At 35.0% G+C, this 22,195-nt stretch overlaps 1 protein-coding gene across 4 annotated transcripts in view; it reads left to right on the top strand.

Annotated features, from left to right (window-relative positions):
• DCHS2 (dachsous cadherin-related 2) overlaps positions 1 to 22,195 on the top strand; it is a 255,471-nt gene that overhangs the window by 161,318 nt on the left and 71,958 nt on the right. For 2 of the 4 annotated variants that reach the window (XM_024246399.3, XM_054554600.2), the window contains exons 6-10: positions 1,531 to 1,718; positions 3,052 to 3,151; positions 8,695 to 8,852; positions 9,967 to 10,810; positions 15,225 to 15,464. In XM_024246399.3, coding sequence (XP_024102167.2) covers positions 1,531 to 1,718; positions 3,052 to 3,151; positions 8,695 to 8,852; positions 9,967 to 10,810; positions 15,225 to 15,464 — 1,530 coding nt within the window. The other 2 variants (XM_054554602.1, XM_054554601.2) reach the window with 2 other exon arrangements.

Here is a 22,195-nt window from a genome sequence, read left to right as displayed (position 1 = left end):
GAGACAATTGCTGACATGCCCTGTGCCATGCTTTGAGGGGTAAAGAGCTAAAGAGTATGAAGGGGCTTGGAAGACTATGTGCTTGTAAACTGTTCCTCCTCCCAAGGACAGCATAGCAAGGCAGGGTGGAGGGTGTCCTTCAGAGCCTGGGAGGCACACCCCCTTTTCATCCAGTTCTCTGGACAGTCTTACAAGTGACCAGGACTTGAGCTCCCGTGGATTCATACCCTGGTGTCACCCATCCCCAGCTGCAGCCTGAGCTGCACAGTCTTTTACATCCCCAACCTCCAAGGCTGCTGCTTATCCATCAGATTTGCTTTATGAATAAAAATCTGTTTGCCATTCAGAAGTTAAGGTCTTCAGAGGAGAATTATAGTTTGGAATTTAAAAAAAGCAATTATGTGTATGATCTATATTAAAACCTCAGAGTAAACACTATAAATATAGTTTATATATTAACAGTAAACAGTTATGATAAACACTGCATTTAAGCTCACCAATTCAGCAACTTACCTAAAGGAGAATTTTCATTTTTGTTCCTTGTTTCCACTTTTTTTTTATGCAATGCTATTTTATTTGTATTAAGAGGAAAAAAGTTTTTAGCCATAGGAAAGTTTGTTGGTAGCTGCTTCATGCTCACATTCTCACAGGTACATTTTTTTTTTTTCGTAAATGGTGAGGAAATCAATGCTTGGCAGAGCTCTGACAGGCTATTGGACCAAGTGCTTGTCTTCCCAAGGTCCCTGGCAATAGGGAAAGGCAGTTAGATGTTATGCCTGGGTCTGCATGGCTGACACAAGAGGAAAGTTACCAAAGGTAGTATAGCTCTGGGCAGAAGTATTTGAAATAAAGCTTCTAAAGCATTAAGAGTTTTTAGGAAGTCACTATCCATTGCTACATGTATATTTTGTGAGATAAAAAACAAATACTTGTGTACATAAAACACAAACTATTGCCTAAGGAATATTATTTGATTTCCAGAAAGGTATTTAGCCATTATGTTAAAGTAGTGATAACAGCTGCCATTTGTGTCGTCATGTATAGCTTGCACAATACTTTTAAATGTGTGATTACATTTCTTCCTGACAGCAGTCCCAGGCTCAGAGGGGTCATTCCATGTCTGAGGTGGGGAAACTGGGGCCCAAATCCAGAACTTGTGTCAGAGCTCACATGCTTTCCGTCATTCTGTATAGCAGCATAAAGAGGGATAAGAAGCAGTTTTAAATCTTCCAAATCATTACTAAGTTCCCACAGAGTTTTATCATTTTTATGAATTCATTGTTTATTAGTTCAAATGATTAATGGATGATAATTTGAAATACAAAGAATAACAAATTTAAAGTGACATATTCAGAAGCAACTTGAGAAAATTTTTTCAACAGTACAATAGAGCCAAACTACTATGTAGATAGCCTTAGAAGTCGCATGTTTGCTCGAAGCTTTGTACTTGGTTTTCCTTCTGGAAATTGTTCTGGCCGTGGTGCACCTGGTACACAGTGCCTGTGTCTTGTTCTGCTCTGTACTCCCCAGGAGAGTTGATCAATTGGGTGGCACTGGATCGTGAGCACCGGGGGCACCATCAGATGACTGTGCTAGTGACAGACTGCGGCTCCCCACCACGAAATGCCACCATGGCGGTTTATGTCTCAGTTACTGACATCAATGATAACAGGCCCTTCTTCCCCCAGTGTGTCCCTGGAAAGGAGTTACACTTAAAGGTTTGTGAAGTAACCTTGCAATGAATTTGTAATATCTTAAGTCATTTGTTTTGAGCACCATCTTGTGGTAAAACATGTGAATTTATCACATCAGTCTTGGTGTGGCAAAACATACTTTTTCTAGAAGACCTAGATATTGTGCACATGTTATTTTAAAAGAAAATTTTTAAAAAGTAAATGAGTATATGTGCTCTTTGGCATTGTACCTCCAGTTGCTTTATAATAATAAGTTTAGTTCAGCCCTTTTTACACAAACTGAATGGTGCTTCAGGATAATGCTCAGAAATGGCTTGTTTTTCCAGTAGTTTACGTGCATCTCTTTGTGCAGAGCTTCTTAAGGGCAATTGATACATGTCTCTAAGATAGTTACTTAAGGGTAGGGGAACAACCTGTAGCTCTAAAGTGGGTAGGTGGACATCCAGAGATAGTAAAAGTTGATCCTTTTAATCACATGCACAAACTTGCAATTATATTTATATTATCTCATCTTTTTCATTTGTCTTTTTGTATGTTTTATAATATACATAATATATTAGAATATCAGTTCATTCACATAATTAATAAATATGTTTGGACCTACTAACAATTTTTTTAGTGGATGGGTTATAATAATGAAAAGTTTAGAAGCTACTGTTCCAGAACAATTGAATTACATATTCAAATTGTGCTCAAATATACATATTGAACAACTCAACGGAAGTATTGAGGAACTCATAACTTTAAACTGATCTTCTGAATCCAGCTTTAAAGAAAAATTCTAACAAAGCAAAATATTATTATATTATCATTGCACTTTTTAATCATATCATTAAAATGTCCTGTGGCTTAATTGGGCAGTTGGACTCTAAACATGCAGTTGAACTTCACATGTGCATTTCAATATTCCAGGACAGCTCCTGATAATTGATATGTCCTGCATGAGTTTTGTTTTCTGAATTAAAGGTTCATACTTATTTTAAGCATATTTTAAGCCATAGCAACCACCTTTCAAAAAATGTCCTAAGAGATGATGAATGAGAATATGCTAGAAATCTTAAAATACACCAAAAATCTAAGATTGTTTAGTAAGTTCAATTTCTTTTGCTTTTGGTCAGAATTAGTTCAGATGCCTCAGATAATTCATTCTAATTGAATAAAAGATTTAATATGTAAGGAGAATTCTTTTCATGGACATACGCCCATATAACTTTTACATGGTATGCATTTGAATTATATGTGGATTTTAAGATAGTTTAAAATGTTTAGTATAATGTATTCATTCATTTAAAGGTCCACTGATATTTCTTTTTAAACTTTTGCTGACTCATTTGTAAGCTGTTCATTTTAATGGCAGGTTCTGGAAGGTCAACCAGTAAATATGCTGGTTACAACTGTGTTTGCAAAGGATCCTGATGAAGGAAATAATGCAGAAGTTATATACTCAGTATCTTCAGGTAAAATTTACTGTTCATACAGGATTAAGAACTTTTAGGATTTCTGCTTTCATTTATCAACTATCCCTTTCTGGGAAAAGAGGTTCTATTTTGATTACTTTGAATGCTGTACTTAGTTTTGAAAAAACACCAAGTTACAAACAAAATACATTTGCTATTGTCAAGAACTACTTTCAGTTTTTGAAAAATAATTTAAAGTTTAATAAAAAATCAGAGTAGCTTTTTATGTTCTTAATAGAAACCATTCATCTTTAGTGAATAATTTGCAATAATGTGAAGTACAAATTTACTTTTATTGATAGGAAAGTGTTAGTTAGGGGATAAGAATTGGTATTAAGTGTGATTAAGAGTTCCAAGCATCTATGAATCTTTATGAAGACTGAATACTTGTAAGGTCAGAGTAAATCATGCCTAGAAAATGTCACATGTATACATACATGTGTGTATGGGGAAATTTTATTGAAGTGGGCTTACTATTATGTTTTCTGTTGGAATGTGCAGGCCCCAGATTTTTTCCAGTTATTTACTTTAGTTGGCATTGTGTTTTGTATCATTTTAAAAGACATTTGATGCCTTGTCATGTTTAACACAAACATAGGACATAGGAAAGGAGAGATAACATTGCCCTTACCCACAGATAATTTGATTGTCTTGGTGGAAAACCCAAGAGATGCTATTGGCAACCCTTTGTAATTAATAAAATAGCCAATTTTCTGAGAATAATGTCAACATACGAAACTCACTGGTATCTTTAAAACTTAGCAGTTTCCAAAGGTCTCATTCACTATGGTGAATTCACCAAGAAAATCAAAGGGTGTAGGGGCAGATCTACTGTGAAACTAATGAAGCTTAGTTTTGCGGTGTTTTACTTGCATAGCCTCCCCAGGGACAATTTATTTTTCTTAAGGAGTGCCTCTCAAACTATACAAACTTCAAAACAACACAAATAGGATCTGTCTCTATTAGGGGCATAGAAAAAATTCCAATATAACTTGTACAAGACTTTCATACAGAAAAGTACAAAATATTAATGAAGTACATAAACCAATGAAATGAAAAGCTGTATCATGTTCATGCTTGGGAAGACTCAATATCCTAAAGATGACAATTCTTAACAAAAATATAATTATTAATTCAGTATGATTTCAATCAAATTTTCAGTGAGGCTTTGATAGAATTTGACAAGCTGATTCTAAAAGTCACGTGGAAGAGCAAAAGACAAGGAATAACTAAGACAATGTCCAAAGAACAAGTGGGAAGTTGGCCTTACCCAGTCTTAATTTATAAAATTTCATAATTAAAACACTATTGTATTGATTCACTCATTAATAAATGGACCAGTTGAAAAGAGTAGGGGTCACAGTTTACACATATGGAAACTTGGCATATGGGGGGTAGAAAATAAATGGGGAAAAGATGGACTATCAATACGTGATGCTGATGTGATTGGTTACCTACAAAGAAAAATGTCTCTACTCTCAGCATATCAAAGATGAGTCTTATTAAATGTAGAAATCTTTAACTCTTACAAAAGAAAATATGAGACTGGTTATATATATGGCATTGAAAATAAAGAAGGTGGTTTAAACAAGAAGAAACGCAGAAGCTCAAAAAGAAATAGATAAATAAAACTACATGAAAATTGAAAACACTGCAAAATATGCCATTGTTTACAATTTAATTAGTCAAATCACAAGTTGGGAAAAGATAATTACAGTCCAGTAACCAATACAAAATTGGTATTCAGAATTTATTAAGAACTCCTGCAAACTAGTAAGAAAAACCAGTAAATAAATAATAAAACTAGACAAAGAATGTTAACAGACAACTCAAAGAAAAGAAGCCTGAATAATTAAAAGGGTTTTAAAAGCATGCCCAGACTCCTTGATGTGATGACTTTGAAGAACAATGAAGCAATATCTGATAAGATTGGAGATGTGCTTATGCTTATACCCTTGCAGTTCTACTTCTGTTACCCTGGAGGAACTCTATATGTGCAGAGTGAGACTGTAACAGGATATTCATTGAAGAATTGTTTCAGTTGTTTGCATAATATGGTATATTCACGGAATACTATACAGCAATGAAAATGAATACAATAGAGTTTCATACATGGCAGTGTGGATAAATATTGAATCCAAAGTTAAGCAAGGAAGGCAAGGATTTTACAGAAGATAAAAAGAATTTGACGCAGACAGCAGCTCTGAGTTCATTGCATTGCTTTTCCTTGGAAAAGTTACATATGCAGTTCTTCTCAATACCTCCTTGGTCAGGGAACCAAATTCTTCTCTGATGTTTCTATGCCCATATAAACCATCTGAATTTATTTACCTATAAATGTCTTCCCAAGTTTTCAGGACACTTGAGTGGGGGATTATACAGAGGTAGTGAGCCTGCAGCAGATCCACATTTGGAGACAGCCCTTCCTCTGTGTTCCTGCTGTCCCCTCCGTCAGAGAGTCTTTCCCCATCCTCCCCCTCTTTTTTTGTCTTCCCTTTTGTTACTTCTCAAATTTCTCTTTTTATTGTCTTAGCTTATTTTAATCTGGTCCTTGGGAGGAAGAAAAACTGGCTTTGCAGGTATGCATTCAAGAATCTTCCTCTGGCTATGAGGTCAGTTAGGTCAATAAGATCTTTATATCTTTTTTTCCTATCTTATTTTGGGGTGGAGAAGACAACATAGTGTGCCTGTGAAGGACAGTGATGGTGAAGAGGGAAGATACACACACAGCTATAATCCTGCTATAATACCAGTATTTAAAAGCAAGCAAAGCCATGGTATATGTTATTTATGGATGTATGGACTGGAAAGATAAACCTCAACTTCAGTTGTAAAAGTGACTTTCTACAGGGAAAGAGGAGGGGAATGAGATTTGGAGCTATATACAGATCCACTCCTTTATTCATACTCTGCCATTTCTTGGAAAAAATTGAAAAAATATTGAAAACTAATCAGTCTAAGAAGTGATACTTTGGTGTTCATCAAAATATTCTTTTTTAAAAATTAGCTTTTAAATGATACTTGAGGCACGTCAATACAAAAATATGGAGATATATATTACATTATTCCTATCTTTATTTTTTATCTGATAGTAAAATAGAAGCAACTACAAAATATATGGTAAAATAACGAGATGAAAATTGGTATAAGGGGAATAAAGGTATGTGTCATATTCATGAATGCATTCTATAGTATTTCTATGAGAACAAAATCAATCGATTAAAGCATAGAAATACAACTAATAAATGTTACGTAATTGCCTGCTCCATGCTATGAGTTTCTTGAAGACAGGGCTTCTTTTTTATTTGCTTTTATATCCCTAATAACTGTTAAGGTATTTGTTCCATCGTAATGACTCAGCAACTGTTGAACTAAAGAATGGAGGGGAGCTTCCACTCAAGACTTGTCTGAGGTTTGAACTGTTTGAAATGTTCAGATTTTATTGACGAATACAAATCTGTTATTTAACTCAAAACCTTGTGATACCAATCTAAATTATAAGCATCAATATGAATGTGTAGATGTGTGCATGTGTATTCTCCATGCACTGAAAAGGCCTAGAAGTGATGACAAACCCAGAAACAATGAGCACCCCTAATGTCCCAAATATGTTCTCCCAAAACTATTTTCCACCAAAAGGAACCAGGTGTCCTTGGAGAAATGGTGATGTCAGGTCACGGTCAAGAAATCTACAAGATGAGTCTGCACCATTTTGTCATACCAGTTACAAGGAGGCTACTAAACACTATTAGGATCATGGAAAGAGACCCAGGAACCAACTTTAAGAAGATCCCAATATTCGGCGATGGGACAATTTGAGCATCAATAAGGATAATAATGGCAATATATTGAAATCATGCTTAATGATTTCCAAAACAAAAGCAAGACAAAATTTTACTTATCATAGTTGGAACATTGGTGGATGTTAGTGAACTAACCCATTATTTCAAAAACTGTTAAATAAAAGTTTAACTCATCAAGCATTTATCCTGCCTTTCTTATGATGAACTCCTCTGAAAGTTTCTATTTATTGAAATATTCCAGCTAATATATGAAAAAGGGATGATAAACCAGAATGCAGTGCATATTGAGTATCCTTAATCTAAAATGCTTGGCACCAGAAGTGTGTCAGCTTTTGGATTTTTTTTTTTTTTGGTGGGTTTTTTTGGGGGGAGGGATATTTGCATATATATAATGAGATATCTTGGGGATTAGACCCAAGTCTAAACATGAAATTCATTTTTTATATATATCTATATGCATAGCTTGAAGGTAATTTTATACAATATTTTTTATAACTTTGTACATGAAACAAAGTTTAGACTGTGTTTTGACTGCAACCCATCAGATGAATCAGGCGTAGAGTTTTCCTTGTTGTAGCGTCATGTCAGTACTCAAAAAGTTTTGGATTTTGGAATATTTTGGATCTCATATTTTTTGGATTTGGTATGTCAACTTGCATTATGCTTCACAAAACTTAAAGAATAATTAATGGATCTAGGCTGTGCATCAGTGGGGGCCAACATCAAAAACAACTAGCTTTTGGCTCATGCCTGTAGTCCCAGCTATCTGGGAGGCCAAAGTGTGAGGATAGCTTGCGACCCTGAACTCCAGGCTCCAGTGAGCTATCATGGCACAATTGCACAATTGCACTCCAGCCTGGGTAACAGAAAGAGACCTCATCTTTTTTTTTTTTTTTTTTTGGCAGCTAGACATATGCCTCTGAAAGGAAAAATAGCATTTGTGAAGCAGTTGTGCAAAAAACAAACAAACAAACAAAATCCTGACCTAAATCTGGTCAGTTCTCTAAATCTACCTCCCAATTTAAGGAAAACACAGAGAATAGAGGAACATATTATGCTATACATTGGAGATGCAACAGCAAATCTAGATCATGGAAAATGTCAGGATACAAGTTCCAGTTTATTCAACCAATAAATTGCAAGGACAAATAGAGATGAGTGGCAGGAATCTGCAGATTAAAGAAATATGCAATATATGGACTTTATTTTGATCTTAATGTAAACAAACAAGAAAAATAAAGAGTATTTATGGGATTGTTGAAAATTTGAAAACTTACTGGATATTTGGTGATATTAGTGAATCATTATTAATTTTTAAGGTATAATATGGTACTGTGATTGTGTTAAAAATATTTATTTTTTAGAGATGCATTTTGAAATATATACAGAAGACATAATATGACTTCTAGAACTTACTTCAAAAAAAATGGGAGAAGAGAAGTACATACATGGGGAATAGATGAAATAAGATTGGCCATTAGTTGATCATTGTTGAAGCTAGGTGGTGGACTCGTGAAAGTTTATTATACCATTTTATCCACTTTTTTATATGCATTTTCCATAATAAAACTTTTTAAAAAGTGATGTTTGTTGTCTATTTTTAATGTCATTTTTGTATTCATACTGTCATAGAATTCAAAGCAAATAAATCTTCCAAATGATCGGTATATTGGATTAATTGATTTTCTGTTTTCTGCATTGTCAATTAACATTCATTTCTTAATTTTCTTGTGTGTATAGAAGATAGTTCTGATCACTTTAAGATTGACGCCAACAGTGGTGAAATAAGAACAACCACAATACTTTCATATGATTATAAACCTTCCTACAGAATGACTGTCATTGCCACTGACCAGGGAGTGCCTCCTCTTCAAGGACAGGCAATTGTTAATATTCAGGTAATGTTGTCACCATAAAATATGGAAGGACATCCAAAGATTTCATTTGACTTTTATTACAAGTTTATAGAGTGAAGATACATGTAATATGTGTGTATATGAGTACGTATGTATGTGACACGAATGCTATTTTAAGAGAGCATTGCACATAGCATACTTAGCTTTTTGCTATCACTAGAGAAATGATTTAGATCCAAATTATTTTGCAAATTAGCTTTGTACAGTTCTTGACAAGATAATCATCACTATATTGGCATTTATGTTGCTTTGTTTATAATGGACAAAAGGTATCTTTTCTTGTGCTTATTTCTAATGTGAAGGACCTGGTAAATTTGCAGGAGACACTTGTATGTAAACAAACGGCCATATAATAAATGACAATTTTTTGTAATTTTTTTAAATTTAGAAAAGTAACTTCAGATTCATATTTTAAGGCTTTACTCTAATCATAATGGGCAAGCAAGTTGTGGGAAGTCTCCATAGTAGGAAAAAAATTACACCAACCACTCAAAAAGAAGATGACTGTGCATAGTTAGTTTCTTTGTGCGTGCATGTGATAATCAGAAATATTAATACAGGTATATACAATAACCAAGGATATATATCCACAAGAACTCTGTTTCCAAATTATATTCTTTACTGCTTAGGGATGTGTGGGTTAAGAGAAAAATCTATATGGTCATACCTCCAGTTTCTTGTTTCAGACAAACAAAGACATATGATACTTAAATGTACACAGATGTTGTCATTATGGATAGATTGGTCTGTAGTATTTAAAATAATTTGGAGAACTAGCTACCCTGCACTCCCATTGAAGAATCACAAGGTTACAGTTCAGCTTAACTATAACATGGCTTTACCAAACTGTCATTTCACACAATACAGCAAACTCAGAAATAGAAAATTCTGTAGCTCTTATCTCCTAAATATTATGCAGTTTTTGATCTTCTGAGACATACTGGAATTATATAACATAAAAATGATATTTTTCTCAGTAATTAACATATGATCACATACATGGAAGGAATTTGCTTTCAAAATAGTATTATTACATATATTGATTAAACTGTTTTAAAAATACCCCAAATTAATATCTCTTTTATTCATATTTCAGGTGATCCCACTATCCAAAGGGAGAGCAATCATGTCTCAGAATATTAGACATTTAGTTATACCAGAAAATTTGAAGCCCGCAAAAATAATGAGCTTGATAAAGTCACCTGATCACCTTCAACAGCATTATAATGGAAAGTTACATTTTAGTATTGTTGCAGATGATAAGGATGGACACTTTGAAATAGACAGCTCAACCGGAGACTTGTTTCTTTCTAAGGAACTTGATTATGAGACGACATCTCATTATCTTTTCAGAGTGATTACTACAGACCATAGCAAAAACCTTTCCCTGAGTAGCACAGTCTTCCTTAGTATTGATGTGGAAGATCAGAATGACCATTCCCCATCTTTCCAGGATGAGCTCATTGTGATCAGCGTAGAGGAGAATGTTCCCATAGGAACCCTGGTATATGTCTTCAATGCCAAAGATGGTGACGGCAGTTTTTTGAACAGTAGAATACAATACTACATTGAATCCCACAACCCTGGCACGAATCCATTTCTCATCCACCCCTCATTTGGCACACTAGTCACTGTGTCCCCTCTTGACAGAGAGAGCATTCCAACTGTCATCCTGACAGTAACAGCGTCTGATCAGGCTGTGAATGTGACAGACCGGCGACTGAGATCACTGACAGCACAAATAGTGATTTTGGATGTAAATGACCACAACCCCACTTTTATGTCTTTCCCCATTGCCCATGTCAAAGAGGATGTCACAGTGGGCTCCTTGGTGCACCACATAACTGCTCATGATCCAGACGAAGGAAGGAATGGAAAAGTAACATACAGCATCCTCTCAGGAAATGAAAACATGGCGTTTATGCTAGATGAGTCATCAGGTACAGTGCTCTACATGTCACTTTTAAAAATATTTTATTTTATTGTGCTAAGACAACATGAGACCCACCCTCCTAACAAAGTTTTAAGTGTACAATACATTGTTGTTGACTGTGAGTTCAATGTTGCACATTGTATCTCTAGAGATTATTCACCTTGCTTAACTGAAACTTTAGTTTCTCCCATTTTCCCTTCCATCCAGCCTCTGACAATCACCACTGCACTCTTTGATTCCATGAATTAGACTATTTTAGATACTTCATGTAAATGGAATAATAGAGTTTTGTCTTTTTGTGACTGGCTTATTTTACCTAGCAAAATGTCCTCAAGATTTATCCATACTGTCACATCTTGTAGAATGTCTTTCTCTTTTAAGGCTGAATTGTCTTCAGTGGTATGCACATACCACATTTTCTTTATCCATTCATCTGCTGATTAACATTTTTAGGTTGTTTCCACATCTTAGCTATTGTGGATGGTGCTGCAGTAAACATGGGTGTGCTACTCTCTCTTCAAGATCCTGATTTCAATTCTTTATATAAATATCCAAAAGTGGAGTTGCTGGGCCATATGGTAGTTCTAGTTTTATGTTTTGAGGAACATCCATACTACTTTCCATAGTGGCTGTAACATTTTGAATTCCCACCAACAGTGTACAAGGGTTCCAATTTCTCTATGCCATCACCAATTCTTGTCTTTTTTTTTTTTTTTTTTTTAGTAATAGCCATCCTAACAGGTATGAAGGTATGAGCGATATCTCGTTGTGGTTTTGACTTGCATTTCTCAAATAATTAGTGCCATGGAGCATTTTTTCATATACCTGTTAGCCATTTGTATGTCTTTTTTGGAGATGTTTCTATTCAAGTCTTTTGTCCATTTTAAAATTAGGGTGTTTTTATGTTTAGTTGTAGGAGTTTTTTAATATATATTCTGGATATTAACCCCTCATCAGATAGATGGTTTACAAATACTTTCTCCCATTCTATAGGTTGCCTTTTTCTTTGCTGTGCAGAAGCTTCTTAATTGTATGTAATCCCCCTGTTTATTTTTGATTTGTAGTCTGTGTTTTTGTTGTCTACCCATGAAATAATTGCCAAGACCCACTTCACAAAGCTTTCCCCTCTGTGTTTCCTTCTAGGACCTTTATAGTATCAGGTATTACATTTAAGTCTTTAATCCATTTTATTTTGTTTTATTTTTGTATGGTGTAAGATAAAGATACAACTTCATTCTTTTGCATGTGGATATCCGGTTTCCCCACATCATTTGTTGAAGAGATTAGCCTTTTTCTAACGTGTATGATTGGAAACCTTGTTCAAAATCAATTGACCATATATGGGTGGATTTACTTCTGGGCTCTCTACTCTGTTCCATTGGCCTAAATGTTTGTCCTACGCCAATACCATACTGTTTTGATTATGGTAGCTTTGTAATATATCAAAGCCAGGAAGTGTGATGCCTCCAGCTTTGTTCTTTCTCAAGATTATTTTCACTGTTTGGGGTTCTTTGAGATTCCATTTGAATTGCGATATTTTTTTCTATTTCTACAACAAAAGCCACTGAGATTTTGGTAGAGATTGCATTGAATCTGTATATCAGTTTGGGTAGTATGAACATTTTAATAATATTAGACCTTTCACTCTATGAACATACATGTCTTTCCATTTGTATCTTCTTTAATTTCTTTCATCATTGTTTTGTGGCTTTCAATATGCAAGGTACTCACCTCCTCAGCTAGCTTTATCCCTAAGTGTTTTATTTTATTCCTTTTTGTGCTATTGTCAATGGAATTGTTTTTCTAATTTCCTTTTCAGATAGTTCCTTGTTAGTGTATAGAAATGCAGCTGATTTTTGTATCTTGCCTTTTCTGAATTTATTTGTTCTAACAGTTTTTTGGTGGAGTCTTTAGGGTTTCCTATATATAAGATCATGTAATCTACAAACAGGGATAATTGTACTTCTTCCTTTCTGATTTGGATGGCTTTCATTTCTTTTTCTGCCACTTTCAATTAAACCCTCTCATCGCTTGCTTATATTTAAATTTTTCATTTTCTTCTCTTAAAATGATGGTTCTTAAGATACATATGCTTTAAACATTTTTGACTTCTGTTGTTTAACTTAGATATATATATATGTGTATGTATATACATATATACACATATATACATATGTATATATGTGTGTATATATATATAATAGACACAGAGTTTGTATTTGGAGAACTAACTTTAATGGTCCTGTTTGTTAATATTAACTATGCTGTGTAGCTAGCTGACACTATGGGCTGAATATACAACAGAAAACTTCTTTGCCCCCATTGTGAGTCCTTGCAGGGTAGGATATGGTACCAATAGTGAATCAGGTAGCAGTATGACAAATCGACAGCATTGTTCAAAGACTTTAGTATGGAAATTTATCTTTGAGATTATACAAACATGTATTTGTAAATATTGGAAATAATAAATATTTTTAATGGCTGAATTCATTTGGACATTAAGACCCCTGCTTTTCACATCAATTGTAACATTTCTTTTTTTGAAGAAGCATTTATTCACTGTCAGGTACTCTGCAGAAATGTCACTCACCCTCAACTTCACTTGTCTGGCTGTCACCATGTTGCTAGATAACATCTACTATACGTTTTTTACGTAGTTTGATGGAAGAGTAAATGTACAAATTTTCAGTCTTGTGACTTTAAAAATGAACCTCCTTCTACCTGATTTTCAGGGAATATTGAAAAATTAATAAACTCTCATCTTATTCACTAAAAAATAAAGTTATTTCTACATGAATGAAAAAAAATCTCAGATATACACCATTTGGCCCAACTGTTAGTTAAAAGCATTATTTGGAATGGAATTAAATGTGGAGGATTTGGAAGTCATGATTATAGTCTGGCTATATTCCATTGGAAAATTTCATCAAAATATTTATTAAATCCTGTACATATGGTTTCATTCTGAGGCATGCATGGACACCACCTAAATGCCCAACTGACAGAGAAATAGTCCAGACACAGGCTGCTGATATCTGTTAGAGCTGAGGCTCTGCAAGGACCTGTTTCAGTAATACTTGGAATGTGTTCCAAGATGGCTAAGGAAGGTATATTTCAGATTGTTAAAAAGAATGGATAAAATTAGACTTGTGTTTTGGTAATATAGGTAATGTGAATCTCTTGAGTGATTGCAGTGACTGTTTCAATGGAGATGTTTTTCAAAGACATAAAATGATAATTGTCAAATGCATTCATACGAGATGGGATTTTTTTTCTCTCACAAAGCTCATATTTCTTATAAAGAAGACAGTGAGTTTTTTTGGTGGCTATGGCTGTGAAATATAAAGTGATGAGTAATTATTGAAAAATTATTTTATAAAATAGAATTCAGTAAACTTCTTTCATTATTTCAAGAAAAATTCTTATAAAAGGGAGAAGCAAACAGCAATCCTAAAAGAAAAATGTGATAATTGGAATCATATAATGGCTATCTGTGTGCCAGTACGTATTACATCTGACTTATGTGGGTTATATGCTTAAATGGCAGTGGGATAGAGACATGTTTTACTTGTGAAGTGTATTGTCTGAGTTATAACATCTTTGCGTTTTTTTTAATTTTTTTTTTTATTGAGATGGAGTCTTGCCCTGTTGCCTGGGCTAGAGTGCAGTGGCACAATCTCAGCTCACTATAGCTTCTGCCTCCCAGGTTCCAGTGATTCTCCTGCCTCAGCCTCCCGAGTAGCTGAGATTACAGGCACCCGCCACCATGCCTGGCTAGTTTTTTGTGTTTTTAGTAGAGATAGAGTTTCACCATGTTGGCCAGGCTGGTCTTGAATGCCTAACCTCAAGTGATCCTCCTGCCTTGGCCTCCCAAAGTGCTGGGATTACAGGTGTAAGCCACCACACCCAGCTTAAGCCACTACACCCAGCCTGCTCTTTATTGTTAAAAAAATCCAATTAACTGAGAATAAATATTAAGAGGTCATAATTCTTTAACAAAAATCAACTGTCTTAAAGAATATAGCCATACCCACATTTTTGTAACTTGGTCGCTTTTATACATGAGGTGTTATGTGACATGAAGATATATATTGTTAGTATCCTAGATATTTTTTAAAAAGGAGGTAGATGTTGGCTAGATAATTTTAATGTAATCCTCTCAGTAGATAATTGCATAACATTGATTATTCTTGAATTGTTTTGTTTGATATAATTTAAATTGAGATGACTTTTCTGACTAAAAATGTTTGCTTTTAATTGTAGACAGTGTATACATTTAAAGATTATTTAATGCAGTTCATATTTTAGTAGTTAAGACTTCTGAATTTTTATTAGGTAGACAAGTTAGATATAAGTGGAGTAAGCATGACTTCTCTAAAGAATATTCATTACATGTTGCTTTTCTTCCATTTTCAAAACAGGCTTACTAACTACAACCTGTCCTTTGGATTATGAAATGAAAACTCAGCATATTCTGACTGTTCTGGCACTGGATGACGGCACACCAGCACTTTCTTCATCCCAGACTTTGACAATTACTGTTCTTGATGTAAATGATGAAGCTCCAGTATTTAAGCAGCACCTGTATGAAGCTTCAGTGAAAGAAAACCAAAAACCAGGGGAGTTTGTTACCAGGGTTGAAGCTCTGGACAGAGATTCAGGTAATTTAAAAATACAGAAACTGGGCATTTAATGCTTAAAAAAATTGAAGATTATAATTGACATAATTTATAATAGTTATGGCTCAGAAAAAATGAACAGTTGCTAGTTATCTCAAATTTCTAATACTTATTTCATTTGCATCCACATAGAAACACATACACCTGTAAAGATACAGATATATCACATAAGATTTGCTTGTATTAACTATTATTATTTATATTAGGGTGATACACACCTAATTAACATACACTTTATTGAATTCATCTTGATAATCGAAGTATGGACAAAGCATCACATTTCTTTCGGAGTATAATAGTTAGATACATTGAGAAGAAGAAGATAAATGGTTCTTTATTTCCACTGTATATAGCATAGTGGAAGAGGCATGGTGCTGGTGTCAGACCGCCTAGATTTGAATCCAAAATTACCATTTACTTATGCCATGTGACCTTGAACAAGTTACTAATTCTATTTCCCTACTTATCTGTGATATGGAGATAATAACAGTGCCTAAATTATAGTTCTGTTATGAGTATGAATGAATTATTACATGTAAAGAGCTTAGACCAGTGTCTGACACAATAAATGGTCAATATGTTAACTTTGTTACTATTTTTACTATTTTCAAACACTGTGTCCAGACAAATGACTTTGGAGTAAATAGTTACTATGGCTAGGAATTTATAAATTTCTTAGACTTGCTTTTCAACATCACTGTGGCTGTTTTGGCAACTAAGGTTCAGCAACTTTAACCATATTCTGTTTTTATCTTAAACAGAATAATTACAAAAATTACAGTGCTGTGTTTCTTATTCATAGAACATGCTGAATTTTTCCATCTGAACTAATATGAATAGTTTATAGTCCCATTCACATGTGAAACACTGAACTAATGTAAACGTGAATATTATATGAATATAAACTATTCGTGTTAGTTCAGTTTAATAATCTGGTGTTTTAAAATTTACGTTTGTATATAGCAAATGGCATTATATATCAATGTAATATTTTGTTATAGTTTTGCAAGAATTGTAATAGATATTTTTATGGAAATAGTATTAACAATAGCATTTCCTTGTACATTGTTAATTTAAGGGGCAAAAGATACATTTACTTGAAATTTTAAAGTAAATTATAAAATATTGGAATACTTTGCCCTCTTGGAAAACATTATCTTTTAACGAAATGCATTTTACATGAATTTGTATGTGATGTTACTAACACTCTTTTCAAGGGCTAACCCAGTTTTCTATCTTTGACCAGAGTGGGGCAGTGTGATCAAAGGGCTTTTCTAAGAGTTGAGTCCGAAGCATGCTAATGATTGTTTGCTCCAATCTGTGCTTAGAACTTAGCACATTTTTGGCAGTATTCATTTTTAGAGTGTCAGGAACAATGAAGAATATACATAAGCTTTGTGTTTCACAATAATTTCAGCCGAGTAAAGTTCTCTTAGAGTGTTCTCTGTAGAAACAGAGCAATACAGGGTGCTGAGCAATGCAAAAACTCCTTCCCAAAGTATATAGACATATACTGAACTTATTGCTGATGTTGTGTGATTTTGCAAACAGCAAGATATGCAAAATGCTTCCTCCCTTTGGCCTTGCTTTATTTTATGAATTTTATTTTTTTGTAATGGATTCTACTAAAAAGGCTCCTCTTGCTTTAACGCTTGAAGAGGGAGAAAAGAATTTCTCTCAAAATTTGCATATATTAACCAAAGACAATTACCATAAATATATTCTTCTGATTTTTACTGTCAAGTTGCCCAGTGTTAATGTTATTTTCATTTAGAATGAATTATCTGCAACCTGCTAATTGTAATTGAACTGAAACTTTATTATTCTAGAGATTATGGTATGCCAACTGAGAATTTAGATACAAAATTATTGTTTTTCTGAATTAATGGATGTTTGAAATACACATTAACATCTTCATGAGTCTCATGTAACCTTACATATTTTGGAGACAATTTTGATTTACTGGAAATCTCAGTGTTTTTAATGAGGCCAGATCTGTTAAGTAGGTGGTTACGTAAACACATGTGAATATTTGTGTGTATGCACATACTTTCGAATATATTTTCCCTCAATCTTTTTTTTTCTTTTTTGATTATTGGGTTAAAACAATGAAACAGGATTATGCATGAGAATTAAATGACGTAGTCAAGATGTTAACATAACTGGCATTACACTGGAATTTATGAATGGTTTACTTTATAGTACGTATTTAAAAAAAAAAATGCCACAGTGTTCCTTAATACTAGAGAGCTTAACATGTGTTTTCTAGCATTCTACGATGCAGTTTGTAAAAATGTAAGTATACAGTGTTATTTGGCATTCAAAACCCACAGGGATTTGAGCACTGAATGTTTATGGTGTATGACTCACACTAGCTCTAGCAGGAGTTTCTTCTTGTATTAAGGAAAAAGCAACTACCAGATTTTAACTAAGGTATTAAAACTGCTGCAGCATTTGGTGCCACCAACAAGAGCTCCATTGTTAGTGAAAAAAGATCTCCCCCTGCAGTGCCCTTCCCCCACTCCCAAGAGAAAAGGGTGCCCCACTGGGTATACCACTCACTTACATTCGCTCAAGGGTGTCGAACATAAAATAACTTAACAGTACATTGCCACACTGAAATATAGAATTCATTAGTGAGATGTTATTCTGTATTCCATAAGAATGTATTCTCTATCTGAGGTCATCTTCAATAAACTACATCTGGTTTTCTGGAATCCCTGGTGCTGCACTAGATGTACAGCTGCACCGCCTAAGTCTACACTTGGAGCCAGGGAGAAACACCTTATTTCATCAAATCTAAGACACCATTAATTGTAAGATGCATCTAATTTTGGAATACTTCCACTGGGCTGATAGCTTTATCTTCCTAGGAAGTTATAAGGTGCCATTCTGTATACCCTTTAGAAGGTGACTTATTTGTGTGCATACCAAAGAATAAAGGATAAGGATGCTAAAATATCTGAATCTATGGCATTTTGTAATAACAGTTTCTCATTTGAGTGGACAATACTATCTGGCTATTCAGTTTATTTTAAATGTTTCTTTATGGAGTGATATTTTCTCCGTATCATATACTCAGGCAAAATATCCATCAACTTTCCTCCATACTTCATTTAAAGAGAACATATCCCTGATCCTTTATTTTTATTTATTTGTTTTTTATTTTTATACAGACGGAATCTTGCTCTGTTCCCCAGGCTGGAGGGCAGTGGCCCAATCATGGCTCACTGTAGCCTCAAATGCCTGGCTTCAAGCCATCCTCCAGCCTCCGCCTCCCAAAGTGGAGGGATTACAGTTCTGAGCCACCGCACTGGGTCTCTCTGCACTTTATTAGTAGTTATTCATTGACGTGCCCCCTCATTCTTTCCCCAGTGGCATTTGTCCATCATTTTAGATTCAATCTAATTAATCCAGGGGCACATAAGGAGATCCATAGGATTCAAGCACAAGCCGATCTTACTGGCTTTGTGCCATTCTAGCAACCTCCATTATACTGAAGTCCCAGAGAAGGATTTAAAGGCAGGCTAGATTATAGAGCATTTCAAAAGTTGAATTTCCCAATCCAAGGCTATGGAACATTTGCTAGAGAAAGTCACAACAACATGCTAATTGAAGCCATCACCTACTTAGGCTGCAGTATTTCTGCTAATCCCTTAGTGCTGTTATGTTTTCCTTGTCTCTGTCTATATAAATTTTCTCTATATATATATAAAAAAATTCTATTATAAATACATTTGCATAAATATCAAAAATAAGGAGATGAAAAAGAATAAGGACCAGTCATAACCTCACTCACTCAGAGACAATCACTGTTAAAACTTTGGTATATATTCTTAATACATTTAATATATAGTATCATAATTGTGTAAATGTTTATTCATCTGCTTTTTCTCTAGGCTGTGAACTTCTCCTGGATTCAGGACTTTTTATCTATTAATACATTTATTCCAGGTTCTTAGAGTAGTGCAAGATATGACATAGGAACTCAATAAGTAGTTTTGACCATATGGTCTGAGAAACTGAAGCACGTATGACATAAGCTTCCTCAAGCTGCCCTCACTGTTTAGAATTTATTTATTATTTATTCCTTTATTAAATCAACCAGGCATAATTCTATTTTTGCTTTAGAAATGCCTGATTGTGAGGGCACTGTACAGTTGAGGCATTACACAAAAAAGAATCTTGGCTGGGCACGGTGGCTCATGCCTGTAATACTGGTGCTTTGGAAGGCCGAGGTGGGAGGATTGCTTGAAGCCAGGAGTTCAAGACCAGCTTGGGCAACATAGCAAGACCTCACCTTTACAAAAAAATATATAAAAATTAGTTGGGTATGGTGGCATGCTCCTGTAGTCTCAGCTACTCAGGAAGCTGAAGCAGAAGGATGGCTTGAGCCCAGGAATTTGCTGCAGTGAGCAAAGATTGTGCCTCTGCACACTCCAGCCTGGGTGGCAGAGTGAGATGCTGTCTTAAAAAAAGAAAAGAAAAGGAAAATGATCTTCCTAAAAATAACACAACCCTGAAAAGAATTCTTTATTAATTCCCCATAGTTTGAGGAAGAGGAGGATAAAGTTTTATCCCTTTTAGCTTAACAATCAGCTTTCCTGTCTGTTCTTAGCTCCTATCACTCTCCCACCTTTTACTCTAGGATAGAATTCTGGAAAACTTTTTCCTTTAAAGGACCAGATAGTAAATATTTTAGGCTTTGTGTGCCTTACAGTCTCCTTTGTGCAACTCTGACACTATAGCAAGACAGCAGCCATAGTTAATATTGTGCCTGTATTTCAATAAAACTACAAAAACAGGGAGCAGGCCAGATTTGATCACTGGACTGTAGTTTGCCAATCCCTAGTCTAATGCATGTGTCTAATTAAGACATCTAAGTTACTTGCTACTTTCTGCTCATCAGATCCAATTATCATGATGTCATCATAATATTTCTACCAATTAGATGATGTCAACGGTGGGAGAGTTTGCATAAAGATGGGTGAAAGCAAATGAGTTCTGATAGTTCTTATAAATTAGTATCAAATGTTGCTTCTCAAAAGGTGGTCCCTGGGACCAGTGGCACCATGATCCATCCCCAGTCTACAGAAAACAGCACCCATTCTGCTTTTCCAGGATGCTGGTGGCCTTCTAATACCTTTCCCAGTGTACTTATGAAGGGAGGGTCCTCTGATCTCTTGGGAAAGGTAGTGGGGGTGTTTGGTGAGCATGTCATGCATGATAAGTTCACTCTAACATTCTCATTTCCTTAAGCTTTGGATTATTTATAGTATTCAAAGGAAGACCTAATGTCTCAACCTCAGTGATTATAGGCTCCCATTGAATCCAGCCAATCAAAGAAACTCTCAAGAGACACAGCTCTATGGGCTAACACATTAAATTCTGACTCTCTAGCAAACAGTATCAATATTGTCTATTTATCTATCAATAAATCCAGCCTAAACCAATGTTATATCTTCCTAGGTCTCACATTCTTAGAATTGATTTTCACACATATTCCCCAGGTTTATGCCAATATAACTTAGAAAATATTACTATTCTTTGAAACTATAAGCTTCTTTGACTGAGTCAGATTTGCACTTGGCTACCTGAGTTATGTTGAAATCTGACTCTGGTTATGGGTATTTACGCGAATAGTCATCTCCTTACAAGGTATTTGTTACACCTGCTACTCAATTTGGGTCTGATCTTCAGGGAGATTAATTTTAGGCCTTCTATATAGGAGCTTTCCAGCTTTCTAACCATGACTTGAGTTACAGGTTTAAAGCCTCAGCTCGTAGTTATCGTACTATAATTTCCTAGTCCTTTGAAAAACAGTCTTCTGCATCATAGTCCTTTTTACTATTGTGTGGTCAAAGTCAGCGCCATTTGGTTCTCTAAGGAATTTGAGTCCTTTAATAGTCACTTTATCACAGTCAAACATGATTGATAATTTAATTAATCGTGACAGCACTCCAAGTATTGAATTCCTAGCATTCCATTTCCCATGGTTAAGGAACTCATCGCTGCATTCAAAGCCTAAGACATAACCAAACCAATCTCAGAGTCCCTGTTACCTGAGACCCAATTCTGGTGCCAAGTACTCTATCAGCCACATTTAGTCAGGAAGAATAGATGCTACAGACAGGTGTTGGATGAATGAGTAAGCAAGAAGGGAATAGTGAGGTAACCAAAAAGACAAAAACAAAACTCTAGAAGGCAGCTACCACCCCTAATACTGGGAAAGAAGAAGAGGTTTGGATTATCAGACCCTAGGAAGGAAATGAGAGAGGGGGCCTTGCAAAGGAGTAGCAAAACAGACTGAATAGCATTGCTGATGACGACAGTAAGTAACTAGGAAGAAGGAAGTCCCGTTTTCTGTCCTTCTGACTTTCAGTCTCCTTCTAGTGTCCTTTTGTGGCAAACCCTAGGAGAGAGGTAGTTGGCGATGGAGAATGTGGTTCGCAGATCCCCAGACCCAGCATCACAGGGTGGAGTACAGAAGAACAGATTTGGATCTGAGACACTATGGTTTAATAAATAATACACCATGTGAAGAACAGAAAAGAGCAGGCAGAAGGGAACAGCCACTACAAAGGCCTCAGCAGAAAGATGCTTAGTATGTTCAGAGAACAGAAAGGAAGCCAGTGGGATAAGAATATAGCAAGGGAGCAAGTCCATGAAAAGAGGTTGGAAAGATACGCAGAGCTCACATCATATGGGACTTT

This window comes from Pongo abelii, chromosome 3, assembly GCF_028885655.2.
Source record: "Pongo abelii isolate AG06213 chromosome 3, NHGRI_mPonAbe1-v2.0_pri, whole genome shotgun sequence".
In the NCBI taxonomy this organism is placed as follows: Eukaryota; Metazoa; Chordata; class Mammalia; order Primates; family Hominidae; genus Pongo; species Pongo abelii.
The sequence above is the reverse complement of the archived record's forward strand: the minus strand, read 5'-3'. Positions and strand labels throughout refer to the sequence as shown.